This window comes from Pituophis catenifer, unplaced genomic scaffold, assembly GCF_029215685.1.
Source record: "Pituophis catenifer annectens isolate HBS135680 unplaced genomic scaffold, rPitCat1.0.hap2 SCAF_1, whole genome shotgun sequence".
In the NCBI taxonomy this organism is placed as follows: Eukaryota; Metazoa; Chordata; class Lepidosauria; order Squamata; family Colubridae; genus Pituophis; species Pituophis catenifer.
In genome coordinates this window covers 161,178,170-161,193,495 of record NW_027256881.1, presented here as the reverse complement: position 1 = coordinate 161,193,495, position 15,326 = coordinate 161,178,170, and the positions used below count along the sequence as shown (strand labels likewise).

Sequence of the window (15,326 nt, the reverse complement as noted above, 5' to 3'; positions counted from 1 at the left end):
TCCAACTCTTCAAGATCGACTTGAAGAGTGCCAAGAAGCCGACAGCAAAAGTAGCGGCAGCGGGGGCGATGATGTGTGTGTGTGTGTGTCCCTCCGCAGTCCTCCTCTCCCAGGTGACAGCCAGGGCTTCGCCGCCATCTCTTTTCCTTAGAGGTGCAGTGTCTGCCTCCAAGTCCTTGCAGAGGGAGGGACACACACGCGTGCACACACACACGCCCCTGTTTCCCCTCGCCACTACTTTTGCTGTCGGCTTAAAGTCAGTCTTGAAGAGCTGGAAGACGTTTCCTTAGATCGCTGCCAAACTCATTGTTGGGAGTGTCAGCGATCTAAGGAAACGTCTTCTTACACCTTCTCCTCCCCATTCTCCCCCCACCCCCATTTTTCCATTTTTGTACCTGGATTCTGCTAATTATACCTCCTCCTCCCCATCCCCCCCCCGTTTTTCCAGTTGATAAAATTTTAGGAGCTCCTTTGTCAAAGTCTAAATAAGAACATAAGACAAGTTTTATTGGTCCAGATCAAAGGTCTCTTATTTGTCCAAAAGAAAGCATTCTGCTTCATTTGTGGCAACCTACTTGCTACTGTGATCCCATAAATTGGGTATGAAAGCAGTAGCTTCTTTAGTTTTTCAGCAATTGGCAAAGAGAGGCCTATTGTCTCCAGTACTAGATACTATAACTACCTGCCTTGTTTATTTGTTAACGTTACATTCCTCTTCTTTACTGGAGGTCATGATAGTTTACTTTCCATTTGAAATGGATTGGGTTGAAAATGACTGGTCAGAATCATCCAGGGGATTGCCATAGCTACAGGGAGACTTAAACCAGGTCTCCACAGTCCAGCAACTTAACTACTACATCACACTGTCTTTCCTTATCTAACTTATTTACTCGCCCTTCAAAGTTTTCCAGGCAGTGTCTATCTCTACATTTTTTAGGAATTAATTTCAAATTTTTATAGCATGATCTATGGAGCAGTACTTCTCTTTGTCTGTCCGTAATTTTAATTTCATAATTTCAAACCATTCAGCTTTACTGTTTTCAGACCTGTCTGTTGGAGTAGTGAAGAGAGAAATTTCTTGGCCTGGCAAAACCATCCTGTTGTCATCTTCATACTTTTCTGAAGGGACCTGTATGTCCTAACGAAAGTGGGTTGGCCCAACTTGTCTCAGAACACTAGTATGTATTTTTTTTCATATTATGTCTTCCTGTTGCAGCTTGAAGCTGACAAGTTGATTCTTCCGGTAAATTCTGGACCACTCAGCCCCACTCCCAGCCCAAATCCAAAGCCAGAGGCAACCATAATCCCTGTGGAATCATCTCCCTTGGAAAAGAACAAGTGCTTCTTTGTGGATGAGTCCGAACCCCTTCTTCGCTGCGATTCCACCTCCAGCGGTTCTTCTGCTCTTAGCCGAACAGGCTCTTTTATTACCAAAGGTACTGATATCTGCTAGTCTCTGGAACCTCAGTTGTTCACAGGGCCATTGTTTAATTTCATTCAGAATCAGATGTAAAGGGAACAGATGTGACATAATGCAGACTTCAGGTTTGTCCTGCAAACATATTTCAAAAACCTAGACTGCACATATGGCAAATTATTTAGAAATTGATTTTGGCTTAATACTGTATGATGCCCAAGCCTGCTTAGTATCATTTATAGAAATAAAGTTTCTGTTTTTGGTCACAATATAAAAAGATGTTGATACTCTAGAAAGAATGCAGATGATTAGGGGACTGGAGGCTAAAACATATGAAGAAAAGTTGCAGGAATTGGGTATGTCTAGTCTAGTGAAAAGAAGGACTAGGGGTAAAATGATAGCTGTCTTCCAATATCTAAGGGGCTGTCACAAAGAAGACAGGGTCAACCTATTCTCCAAACACTGAAAGGCAGGATTATAAGCAATGGATGGAAACTAATCAAGGAGAGAAGCAACCTAGAACTAAGAAGAAATTTCTTGACAGAACCCTTAGTGGAATGGCTTGCCTTCAGAAGTTGTGGGTGCTCCATCACTAGAGATTTTTAAGAAGAGATTGGGCAGCCATTTGTCTGAAATGGTACAGGGTCTCCTGCTTGGGCAGGGAGTTGGACTAGAAGACCTCCAAGGTCCCTTCTGACTCTTGTTCTGTAGTTCCATGGCTTCTTCAACTATCCCATATTTAAAAACTTGGTTTAGTATTATAGATGGTCCTCACTTAACAATGGTAATTGGGGTGAGAAACTCCATCACTAAGAGACATAGTTGCAAAACTTGACATACATGACCATGTAGTCGACAATTGCAGCTGTCCCAGTTGCTGTTGTTAGCCAAATCCCATGTGACTGCAGCATCTCCCATAGTCATGTCATTGCCTTTTGTAACATCCTATTGGCTCACCCATTGAGTTTGCTTGTCAGGCACAGTAGTGAAGATCACAAAGATCACCAGCAGTGATCTCTTAACTGGGACACTGCAACTGTCGTAACTGCAAGCTGGTTGCTTAGCGTTCAGATTGTGATCACCCAACTGAGGGGGCACTAAAAGGGCTGCAACTTCAAGGAACAGTCATAAATAAAACAGTGCCATTGTAATTTTGAATGGTTCTGGATGAGTGGTTATTCAACAAGGAGTGCCTGTATGCACTAACTTAGCCATTGTACTCTTATTTTCAAGTGATACTGATCACACTTGGGTCATTTAAGGAAATCAGTTGTATCTGAGACTTCTGAGCCCAACTCATCTATTATGGTACAACTGGTTTTTTCTGTCTTAAACTATACTAGAAGGAAAATGGGGGCTGTTACTGCTGATTTGGCAACCATATATGCACTGTGTGAACATAATCATCATTCACCTGCTGTCTAAGTTTGAGGATCAAGTCATATTGTGCTTGGATCACAATGGTGTAGGGCATTACTACTTCATCTCTGGACAACAGACTCATAGCCCAAGCAGTAAAAGAGTAAACTGCAGTTTATTCTGTGACAAAAGTAAAACAGCAGAGTAAAAAAAAAAAAAAAGCTTTTGCATATAGAGGAAAGGAGTCTTCAGTGACCCAGATTCTCTCATTTCATTACTCCATATTTAGGCTTTCTTCTGTTAGACATTTGGGGCACACAGGCACTTATGAGGTGGTAGCATCATGATGAATTGAGAGCCATTGATCCACTCACCCTATGATTCTGGGCAGCTTGCAAAAAGGTCACAAAAGTAATAATAATTCTACTAAAAGCAATCAAAGTAAATATATAAAATGCTATAAAAAACAAGGATAAAGATTTTAGGCTGAAGAAGGTGGTCGGGTGGGGGTGGGGAGTGGGGAGTGGGGAGTTGGTGTTGTTCAGCCCTGGTGGCAGTTTGTTCCATAATGCAGATCCTGCCATGGAGAAACTAGTGTTAATTATTGATGTTTTTGTGGCAGGACCTGTCCCCAAAGTCCCACATTGATGATCTTAGTCTGTGGCTTGGACTATGGAAACAGGCCAGTCTGAATTCGGCATCTGAGCCAGAAAGCAGCACTGAAAAGACTGCCAAGCCTAGTGAATGGTAACACAGCCTAGGGCAATTCACTCCTTGCAAATCTGTGATTAACAGCCAATTTATCTTCTCTTTTGTTAGAAAAGAAAGACACGGTGCTGCGCCAGGTGCGCCTGGACCCTTGTGACCTGCAGCCCATCTTTGACGACATGCTTCACCTTCTAAACCCGGAAGAACTGCATGCTATTGAGGAGATTCCACAGGCAGAGGACAAGTTGGATAGGCTTTTTGAAATTGCCGGTGTCAAAAGCCAGGAAGCGAGCCAGACTCTACTGGATTCAGTTTATAGCCACCTGCCTGATCTGCTTTAGACGTGGGCCACCAGAGGGAGGCCCTTTGCACCTACACAGTGGCTGCTGCTTGTATGCGCTTGGCAGATGTTAAAGATAAGACATGGGCAGGATATTTTGTAGAAGCCGTGGCCAGTATTTTCCTCTTAAGTTTTCTTTTCTTTTCTTTTTTGTCTTCTGAGAGTAGTTTACTCTCAAGTTTATGGTTTGAATTAAAAGATGTTGTTTTCCCCTCTTCTATTACAACATTTTAATTTTTCATTCAAAGCTGTAATTGTAGCCACTTAAAAACTATGGATTATACATTCATAATTTACTTATTGGATTTGGACTTGCATTTTAATCCTTTTAACTTTTCAGGAGCCTTTTGGATTTTTCTTTAATTCCAGTTTGATTTTTCCTGCCCTCTCCTTACAGATACTTTGAATTCTTCTTCTCTACTCTTTTCATGGTTAGCTAGATCTGCTTTTCCTCAAGATGACTTTAAGAAAAACTACTGCTGAATGATGCACATTCACTGATATTTTACTAGCACAGCTATTTATTGTATGGTTTTCACGTGGACAAACAGATAACGATAAGTGACTTGTGCTTCTCTGGAACTAGAATGCTGAAACATTTCAACTGTAACTTATTCAGCCTTCCAGACAATGAGACCTTGGCCTGCAGCTGAATGTAATTCTGTTTGCTTGACTTAAGGGAGAGATGTTGCCTTGCCCCTGTAGGATCTCAGCAGGCTTGATCACTTGGGAGTAGCACCTGGAGCTGGACTCTGGAAAGTAAAAGAGAACCCTGGTGGTGCCACATTTCTCATTCTATAAGGTTTATTGATATGTGCTTCAAAATTGTCCTTTTGTGGGTTTTTATACAGATGTGGCCAATAAGTATATTTCAAGGCCTTCATGTGGTCTTTGAAATTCTTCCCCATCCCCACTTCACTTTTTATTAAAAATGCTGCATTGTGAAAAATCCTGCCTCTGCTATATTTGCATCTACTGTGCTCAAGGAATAAATCGATCTACAATCATGCTTATTTAGGAGACGATATTGCAAGATGGCAACATGATGAGAGGTGATGGAAGGAGAGCATAATTTTTTTGAGGGGGGGGACTGTTGCCTTCTGGTGTACTAATTTATTAATAAATACTAGGTGTTTGCTATGTGATAATGTTTCTGTTTATCCTCCGTAACTAATTGGGGACTTTAAAAGCGGTTCTTGCTGTCAGGCAGGGGTTTAAATGAAATCATATCCTGAGGTCAAGTACATGTTGCCTGCATAAGAAAGGAGCAGTTATGAAGATGGGAATGATCATGGACTATCTAATCTGATGCACCAGTTTGATGTGGTTAAAGCATCAAGCAAAAACTGTGAGACCATGAGTTTTAGTCTTGCATCAGGCACAGAGGTGGCTGGGGTGACCTGGCCTGACACTCTTCCAGTCCTTGGAAGAAGATAAGGCCAAGCCCACTTCTAGAATCTTGCCAAGAAAACTGCAGGGACTAATCCATGAAGTTGCCAGGAGTCAACACTGACTCAAAAGCACCCCTCCACCATCACCACCACCACCACCACCAAAAAAAAAAAAAAAAAAAAAAAAACCCTCAGAGAGAAAGTAATGGAAAGTCATACAGCTACTTGCCTTGAGTCAAAAGGCTCACTGTTTTTAACTCCTTTAGACATACTGGCTGCCATGCAGAGTTTTCATGGTGTGTTATTGCACTTTCAGGGTGGATTCTTACATATGAACTTAACACAGACATTCAAGTAGTTCAGATTTTTTTGGTCTTTTGCATTTGCTGAATAAACAATTAAACTGACTTCACAGAGGAGGAGAATTGCAAATAAGTTTACCATGTGTTGCAATCCTCTGGATTTGGCACAAAGGGCAGAGTCAGTACAGTTGGTAGGCATGCAGTTGAATAGTCTCAGCCCTGTGGCCTGTAGCTGAGAAACAATGATTAAGGGGCAATGTTCTTGGCATACTCTGTTTGCATTCAGGGCTTTTGGGTAGAAAACATAACTTTTACTGCTTCTTGTAAAATAATAGCATTCCTTGATTCATCCAGACATAGAACTTATGGTAAGCAGGTTTTAAATCTCTTCTGGTAGAGTCAGGCATGCAGCTTAGAGTTGCAAGTTGTTTTATTGCTTGGAGGATTAGAGTCTGTCTTGCACCTTGAGTAATGCTTATTCTGGCCATTTGGCTGAGGCTGTCTTTCACAACTTCTCGGACTCAAACTTTTGTAAGGGATTCTCAGAAGTAAGGGAGCTGCAATTAATCTACCTCTGATGTTGACTCATTAGGGTGAGTCTTAAATTATCAGAGAAGGGAGATTAGTGAGACCTTTAGTGCTAAAGGCTGCGCAGCACTAAAATTACAAAGCCAAAAAATTTGGAGCATGTGGATTGTCTCTGTGTGCTCACATAGCAGCTGTTTGTAACTCCTTAAAGCAACTGCAGAAGGATCCTGGGGGAAAATGGTAAAGTGTCTCTTCTGCATTGAAGCAACTTTTTGCTTCCAGATCCAAAGTGCTGCACTGCCTTTATACTTTGTAGTCTCAATCTTTTTTCTTCCTAGGATTGTCCCACAATTTGTATGAGATTCAATCTATTGGCAGGAGGACCTGTTTGATTGTACCCCGGTTCTACTCACTAAAAAGTTAATCAGTCTTTTTGCAGTTTGAATATGCATCTAATTGATAGGTAGCTAAAAGAAGAAGAAGATGCCAATTAGACTGACCAGAAATTAAGACCTAATCTCTAGCGGCCAGCAAACGGATGAGCAAGTTCCTTTTGGAAAATAAATTTTACTAGAACTTGAAAATTTATCACTGTTCACTCATTTTTGTAAATTCATTCATTCTCAACTTCATTTACAGTAGGGAAGACGCTGCCAGTTTATTCAAAGGATAAAAGTCTAGACCCATGATGGCGAACCTATGGCACACGTGCCACAGGTGGCACGTGGAGCCATATTAGTGGGCACGCCAGCTCAGCTCTGGGGTGCATGCGCACGCCGGCCAGCTGATTTTCGGGTCTTCTGGGCCCACCAGAAGTAGGGAACAGGCTGTTTCCTGCCTCTGGAAGGCCTGGGGGCGGGTTGGGGAAGGCCCGTTTTTCTTTCTTACCTGGCTCCAGATCCTCTCTGTGTATCTGGGAACGGCGCAAACAGCCTTTCCCACTCCCTTGGAGGCCCTACGGAGGCTGAAAGGGCCCATTTCCCCACTCCTGGTGGGACAGGAAGTGACGTTTTTTCCTGTCCCCAGCCTCCAGAGACTCCTAGAGAGGCTCCTACAGACTCCTAGAGAGGCTCCTACAGACTCCTAGAGAGGTTCTGGAGGCTGGGGACAGCAAAAAATATCACTTCCTGTCCCACCAGGAGTTGGGAAATGGGCCCTTTCAGCCTCCGTAGGGCCTCCAAGGGAGTTGGAAAGGCTGTTTTTGCCGTTCCCAGATACACAGAGAGGATCTGGAACCAGGTAAGAAAGAAAAACGGGCCTACCAGGCCATCATGTGCCAGGAGCGGGGGGGAGGGGGTTGCGCACACGTGCATGGGCACGTGCGCGCGCGACCCCTCCCTCTCCTGGCACGTGATGGCAAAAAGGTTAGCCATCACTGGTCTAGACCCTAGTGCAGTGATGGCGAACCTTTTAGACACTGAGGACCCAAACTCTGTGCGCGCATGCCCAAATTGAAAGGTCTGCATGCGAATGTGTGCATACGTGAACATGTGCATGCAGCAGCAGAGATCTGAAGATCAGCTGGCCAGTGGGAGGTGGGGCATCCCAACATTGGCAGCGTGGCAAGAGGTAAGATCTTTTTTCTTTTGTGAGCTTCTGTTTTGTCGTTTGCAGGGAAACAAGCTCATGAAAGAATCGCCACGGAGATATAACCTGGGACGATGGCACGCGTGCCAGCAGAGAGGGCTCTGTGTGCCATAGGTTCGCCATCACAGCCCTAGTGTGTTAGTGGAAGAGACATAACATAAATTTGGTAAAGTCAGAAGTTGGGATGGAAAAAATGGAGAGGGCTCCTTTAAAACTGGATGTGACTTTAAAAACACTTATTTTCAGTAGTCTCACTTGCAATGTGCAAATTCATATACGGTAACAATGGCTACTTGACATTTCTGCAAAGATCAAGTAACAGCAATGAGACCTAACCTTCCAAGAATGTTGACCTTTACTCCGGAAATGTTTCCCTATTTGAGTTGGGCACACAATTAGCCGTTCTTGAGTTTTACATGGTGATGTCACTGTAGTTACCTTGTACAGATTCCCTCTTGCCCTCGTTTCTTCTAGGTGTTCCAACTGCTTGCCTTTACCAGTAAAGTTCAAGATATTGATAAAAGAAGCAGCAATTAGCTACGGAGATTATTTCTGAGAAAAGCATTGGGGGGAAATGGAAGAATCTGAGAAAAACAGACTTCTAATTCCTGATCTGGTTGCAGAAATCACACGGATGTTCATAAGTGACTGCAAGAGCTGAGTTTTGTGTGGTTTTTGATGCCTGAACAGAAAGGAAGGCTGTAGTCATTTAAAAAGGGAACAATCTACTTGGCTGGATAAAAACTACATCTGCAGAATTCACTGCATTTTGGAAACAGGACTGCATTCCCCATAGCGTGCAGCCCTTTGAATTGTAATCTACTTTCTATAGCAAATATGGCTGTTTTCTTAATGGATGAGGCAGCCTTCACAAGATTCTTAGCTCTTTTATCCAAAAATCTGTGCTACATTTTTATCTATTAGTTCTGCTAATTATTCCTTACTATGTCAATTGGACCTCTTGGCATGGGAACTGGAATGTGCCAGTGTTCAACTGCAATACTTTATATTTTAGCCTGATTACATTAAATGTTATTCCAAAGCAGGGTTCAATAGAAGAAACAACTGGAATTATAAAAAAATTAGCAGCTGATCACTGGTGGATAAAAAACAATCTGCCCAATGGGTGGAGACAGTATTTCTATGTCAGAGAGCTTCTCAAATGATCAATGGTATATGTGGCCAAAGTATTGCAAGACCAGGAACCTTAGGCTCAGAAGCTGTGAAGGCATTTGTACAGTAGGTGAGCAAACACTTCCCTTTATAAGTGTTTGTGTATGGTGCTTGTGAGGTAGTAGGATTTACAGAATGCAGAATAACAGAGTTGGAAAGGACCTTGGAGGTCTTCTAGTCCAACCCCCTGGTTAAGCAGGAGACCCTATACCAGTGATGGTGAACCTTTTAGGGACCGAGTGCCCAAATGCAACCCAAAACTCACTTATTTATCACAAAGTGCCAACACGGCAATTTAAACTGAATATTAAGATTTTAGTTTAGAAAAAACACTACATTAACATCTTTTGTCTTAGAAAAACACAATAACAGAGCTTTCAATAATACAAACAACTTTTTATTGAAAGGTAAAAGTTTGCTTTTGGCATGCTTTTGAACTTGGGAAAGTTAAAAGAGTCAAGGCTTCTGGGTTATAGGTGTGGTGTATGTAAGATAACACAGCAAACCCTAAATTTTTAGAGACAAGCTATAAAACAGTTTTAATTCAGGCTGTGCAGATAACTTTTAGGATGGGCTTTTGAGCAGATGGGGAAAAATCAAGTTACTGATCAGGAGGGTATTTCGGCTAACCAATAACTGGGACTCCTCCGCATAACTCTATTGAATAACAAAAGATCCAAGCTGGGCACATGGAGAGACGGCGGGGGAAGAAGAGTCGTTATTTCACTGCCTCGCTCCTCCCCCCCCAAAAACCAAAAGAGAAATGGAGCATTCACCTTCTTTCTCCCAAAGCTTTCAGGGGCTTCCCAGCTGTTCCCAAGGGTTGTGAGCAGTGGCATGGAGGAGGAAAGCCCAGATATGCTCTTCCCAATTTGCTGGCCAAATTGCTTCCGTCAATTTCTACAGAAAAGCCCCGCCACCGAATTGACTTGAAAGCAAAAGGGAGCCTCAAGGTGACCTTCCTTGTGAATCCCTCGGGTGCCACTTCCTGCCCCCATTTGCCAAATTCAAACCCCACACCTGGAAGGCAGTCCCCTCCCCCGGACACTGCACCTCTATTGTAAGGTTCCACTTTTAAGGAGGAAGCGGGGAAGTTTTCCTTCTAATTCTGGCCGAGGAGTCTGGCATCGAGAGCTCGTTTTCTTTGTCTTGCGGGAAGGCGAGCAAGATAATTTAGCCGCTAGCGTGCCCACAGAGAGGGCTCTGAGTGCCTCCTCTGGCATGAATGCCATAAGTTCACCACCACTGCCCTATACCATTCTGGAGAAATGTCTGTCCAATCTCTTCTTGAAAACCTCTAGTGCTGGGGAACCCATAATTTCTCAAGGCAAGCCATTCCACTGACCAATTTGTTCTCACTGTCAGGAAATTTCTCCTTAGTTCTAGATTGGATCTCTCCTTTATATTGTTAGGCACAAGAATTTGTGACAGGGCATGTCTGATTTTGATTATGCCAGATAGGAATTACCAATATTTACATGTAATTTGCACATTTATATTTCAACTGGGAGACAAAAAATGATTTCTCATGAGATCTTTTCTCCTGCAAAAAATTATCCCTATGATGGTCTCAGACTACAACATTTATTGATGGTGATAAAGATTAAAATATTTCACAGGCTCAGGAGCAAATTACTCAAATTATTTGAAGTATGATTATAAATAAAGTAGACTAAAACTTGCCAGACTAAAGCTATCTTTGGGAGAAACAGAGTCTCCTGTAGGGGAAAGTGAATACAGCCCATTAAAGCAGGGGTCTGCAAACTTGGCCACTTTAAGACTTGTGGACTTCAATTCCCAGAATTCCCTAGCATGGCTGGCTAGGGAATTCTGGAAGTGTAAGTACAAAAGTTTTAAAGTTGCTAAGTTTGCAGACCCCTGCACTAAACTGCTGTGTGATTTCAGATAATTAGAAACTTTGTTTAAGCTCCAGGTCTCAATGGAAAACCATACTAGGATGCAGCCAAGTTAACAGCTTTTCAGTCAACCTTTATGGATATTTTCTAGATTTCCAAGCAGAGGGCAATGACCTCCGACCTAAAGCAATATCTTTTTAAAAAAATTAAATGACTTACTTGTCCAACATATATTGGATAGCTTATATTTCATGTTAACAGATGTTCATTGGCAATACACTTATAGATTTAAATAAATTATTTTCTGTTTGTGGAAGATGAATACCAATATTCAATTTATCTTCCAAACAATGCAATTTCTATTGTGTTGCCCATGTGGCCTTAAACTATCCATTCTATTGGGTGCTGCCTAGTTTGCTCAAAAGTGTTTGCATTCTTAATTTAAGAAAATTCTTTGCCATCTGTGTTTATAGTTCATTAAATACTTAATGATGCAAAGCTGATAGAAGTTTAAGGTTGAGCCTAATCACTCAACAGCTTTTGAGAATGGAATGAAGTGATTTCTCTGCTCCCGTGTTTTGCACCGTAGAAATTATACTTCTAATTTTTCAAACAGGCCATCAGCATGTTCCTCAATAGAATGTTTTGCATTGTCTCATAAATAGAATGAGTCTGTTAAAATACTGGTCCTTTGTTCTTAGAAATGTTAAATACTCCTGAGAGAGTGTGGCTCCGCAACCTTTGCTCTATATAAAAGAAAAGCCTAGAACACACTTATTCCAGATTTGATTGTCTGCATCTCAAGGGCACCTGCTGCACGTATGTCAACACCAAATTGCAGTGTCCCAACAGTCAGCAATATTAGATCTCTGCCTTACCCTGTAGAATCTCTGCCTACACACTGATTTCTCTTGAAGGACTTGGCAGATCAAAGTGTTCCAAAAGCATCAGACTTAATTCTGTCCAAAATAGAAAAGGGCAGATTTGCCTACTGTAGCAGGGGCATTAAAACAATTTTAACTGTATGAGTTTAGTCCTCAATAGCTAGGTACGCTTCTCAAAAACCCACATTCTTCTCAAGAATTTAGCAAAGGCCTATTTTTTTTTTTAAAAAAAGAGATTAATTGGCAACAGTGGCTGTGACTTTTTAAGTGACCTGTACCTTTTGTTGTTCCTGTTGTTATCTAGATCAGGAAAAGTCAGTGCAGTTGTCTCAGGCTATTGACAAAATATTTGGAATACTGCAATCAAGCATGAGTCATTTGGTTGCTGCTGTCTCAAAATGATAAATACATTCATGTTTTATACTTAGAGATGGCAAAAATACATTAGGGATATGCCAGGTTTGGTAAAAGATTTAAGGACATGCCTCAGACCTTGCATGAGGGCAGAAGGAATGCTAGAGGGGATTGTTCAACCCTTCAGTAGCAACGTCTAGTTATAGTAAACGGTTAAAAAGTTCAAGCACTGAACAGGGCCGTAAATCAAATATTTCCTTTAGAGTAGCCATCTTGTGTTCTGCTAATCAGCTTTCAAGGATGTGTTTTACAATTGATAAGTGAAATAAAGTTTGCAGATGTTTCTGAATGTTACAATGAAAATAACCAAAGAGTAACACAGTACTTATCTGAAGAAAATCTTTTTTTAACAAAAAATAATAATATAAAAATGCATTAGAAATGAGGAACGTCAGTTCTAATGTCCATAAATTTAGGCTATGACTCAGCTCTGAACTTGATGGGATACATCTCCTTCCCATCACTCATCTCACTGGCTGATCAAGAAAATCTCTTTCCATGATTTGCTCATGAAGACCTACAATTTTGAGGACAGATGACTCGATTTCACATTTCCTCCTTAAATCTATAGGAAAAGCAGATAAGAGTAACTGAGGATGGAAGAAGCTGTGACACTGTCTCCCTTTGAAGATGGTTAAAGTGGCATTTTCTCCACTGGAAGAAAACCAAGTCAGAACCAAGCAACCCCACTTTCTCCAGGCTTCAGTGCAAACTTGAAAAGAGCTAATGCTTTCAGTAGTTTACTGATTAATGTTAATGCAACTCTTATAGCAGCTGCGTTTTTTATCCAGTGTCATAATAAAGCCTGGAAAAAGACCGGCTACTTTAAAGGATAAGAATGCCTTAAAATGATTCAGAAGAAGTCCCTTACACCCCAAACAGCTTAACACCACTAATGTATATATTAAAGTGGGCATGTTGTTTTTCTGATTTCTGCATACGATGTGTGTGAGAAAAGATGCACCTGTTTCAGTAAGTGAGATCATTAAGCAATGACTTGTTTCAAGCTCAAGTGGAAGAGCTGTTTGTTTTCAGAAACAGAAGACAGCTGGTGTGCTTGTTGGGGTGGGGCAAGCATTTCTTTCAAGTCATTTTTGATGGCTGCACAGTCTAAATATACACATTTCTAATAATCATCTGTATAAAATGGAACAAAATTTAGCACAGTTAACTGCCAAAAATTAGCAGATAAATGAATCCAAGCACCTAAGGTTTTAGATGTTGTGGCAAGTGTTTACTCTCACATTTTGGAATATCATTCAACGGGTTTACAATTCAAGCTTCTCTTTGATGTACTTATAATTAACACAACGTGACAGGGTTTGAGAGAGTGCAGGATTCCTGGCCTAAACTTCCTGCTCAGGCCTCCATGGAGGGAACAGGACACCTGGGTTTCTTTCACCTGCTTCCTGACACCCAGTTTCAAAGAAACCCAGCCTTGTTTTCCTCCTGTTTTAAACAGCTTTTTGTGAGCCACAACTTGTTACCTCATTTCCTATTTTCCAACACTAGCAATTAGGTGTTTGTCACAAAAGGAGATTGTTTGTTGTTATAAGTAGCCTATCTGATGAAAATTGTGTTAAATCATGGTTCACATTGCAGTCATGTGACGTTTCGTGATGTTTTTCTCATTCGCAGAGCTGGGGTGGGCATGGCCTATGCATGATGCAACTGGCCCATGGGCTGCCAGTTTGACGCCCCTGTCAGTTAAATCATAATAACCCCCCCCCCACTTTTAAAATCTCCTCTTCATCACCATTTTTCTTTAGATGAAAAGCCTCAAAAATGGTGAACGTTCCTTAAATGTATCTAACACATTCCCTTGCTTTTATCTACTATACTGTGATAGATTTGTGTTACTTCAGACAAGACCAAACCACAGAATTTATAAATACTGTACATACCAAAGTGGACATTTTATTGTGCTCCAATTTATCTTTCTACCAAATAGGACCTCAAGATACCAGATGGTAAATACATGTTCATACTAACTGAGGAGAATGGAATGTGGAAGCCAATATCTATCTTATTATATATACCGTATTTAGTTTAGAATGCATTTTCATCCATTCCAGGAACTTTGGGAAAGATGCCTCTGAAGCTCTTTGCAGAAAATTTGTTTGCATCTAATTAAATTTGTTTCATTTTCAGCCCAGCCCCCTATTTGGTCTCCATAACTCCAGATAAGCTTTCTAGAAGAATGTGCTTGATTAAGATGCTTCATAAACTGAAATCCAAGCATGTACAATATGGAATGCCTGGATTAGCAGATGAATCATAATTAGGCCACTAAATCCACCAGCATCTGCTTTCTGATTAACTGGCCTTCTGATTTTTGAGCATTAAAAGTATAACAAGATTATTTTTTTCAAGGACAGTTGCAATCTGAATAAAACAGACAAGAAATCTAAGAAATGTTGCAGAAGACCAAAATGTTTATAGGAGAGGAGTAATCAATGGTATTGGAAACAGCATCTAGAAGTAAAGATTGAAAGAAAAATAATAAAAAAGAGAACATTATATCTTGGAAGAGTTATATTTTTCCTATTCATCTAATGGCATTTGCTAGGCATATTAAAGGCATTTTATTCCACAGTTCCATAATCTGTGACTTACTACAATCTTCTTACAAGTAGTTTCATGCATCAAAGAAAAGGATCAGCAGATTGTGATTCCATGCAACAAATAAAAGGGCTTTTTGCTGGAAAAAAAACCCTTTAATTTATGGTTTTGATGATTAGAAAGTAGTTTATGAAAATTATGGTGAAACCTTAGAGAATCAGAAAGATGGGAAGCTTTTTCTTTTTCTATTTTCTTTCATATTTATTTAATATTCTTTACTTTTGTCTTTTCTAATATTGTTAATATTTTTTATCTTGTTAAAAGTTTTTCAGTAAAAATTAGATTGAAAGATAGGTAGATAGATAGATAGATAGATAGATAGATGATAGATTTGGAGAAATGTACATGACATCATAAACCAGATCTTCTTTTGATAAAGTTAGTAAGGATCTCCACTTGGCCAAGAAAAAATGCCCCACTTTGAACTCACAAGATACTTTCAAGGCTCATGTAAAATACTTATTGTAGACAAATGTCAATTGTGTTCAAGCTGTGGCTTAAAATAATTTATGGATCCATTGGTTCTACAGAGCAGCTGCTACATACCTTGCAACTTGCCATCAGTACCGCTCATCTATCTTCTAGCCTGCTAGAATTCTCCAGTAATGCTAGGTCCACATTTTCCACTCCATAAGGCCAGCCATGTCGACTGCAGAGCCTCTGAGAATTATGGTCCGGAGCTATCTACTTCAAACAAAGGTCAGAAGTATTTAGTCAAGGAATACTAGCAGATTGAATAGATAGA

At 40.8% G+C, this 15,326-nt stretch overlaps 1 protein-coding gene across 1 annotated transcript in view; it reads left to right on the top strand.

The window, feature by feature from the left end:
* Positions 1-4,155, top strand: part of TNFRSF21 (TNF receptor superfamily member 21) — a 46,675-nt gene extending 42,520 nt beyond the window's left edge. The window contains exons 5-6 of the mRNA XM_070956717.1: positions 1,217-1,436; positions 3,596-4,155. Coding sequence (XP_070812818.1) covers positions 1,217-1,436; positions 3,596-3,825 — 450 coding nt within the window. The 3' untranslated portion in view covers positions 3,826-4,155. The remainder of the gene's footprint in view (positions 1-1,216; positions 1,437-3,595) is intronic.
* Positions 4,156-15,326: the final 11,171 nt, after the last annotated feature.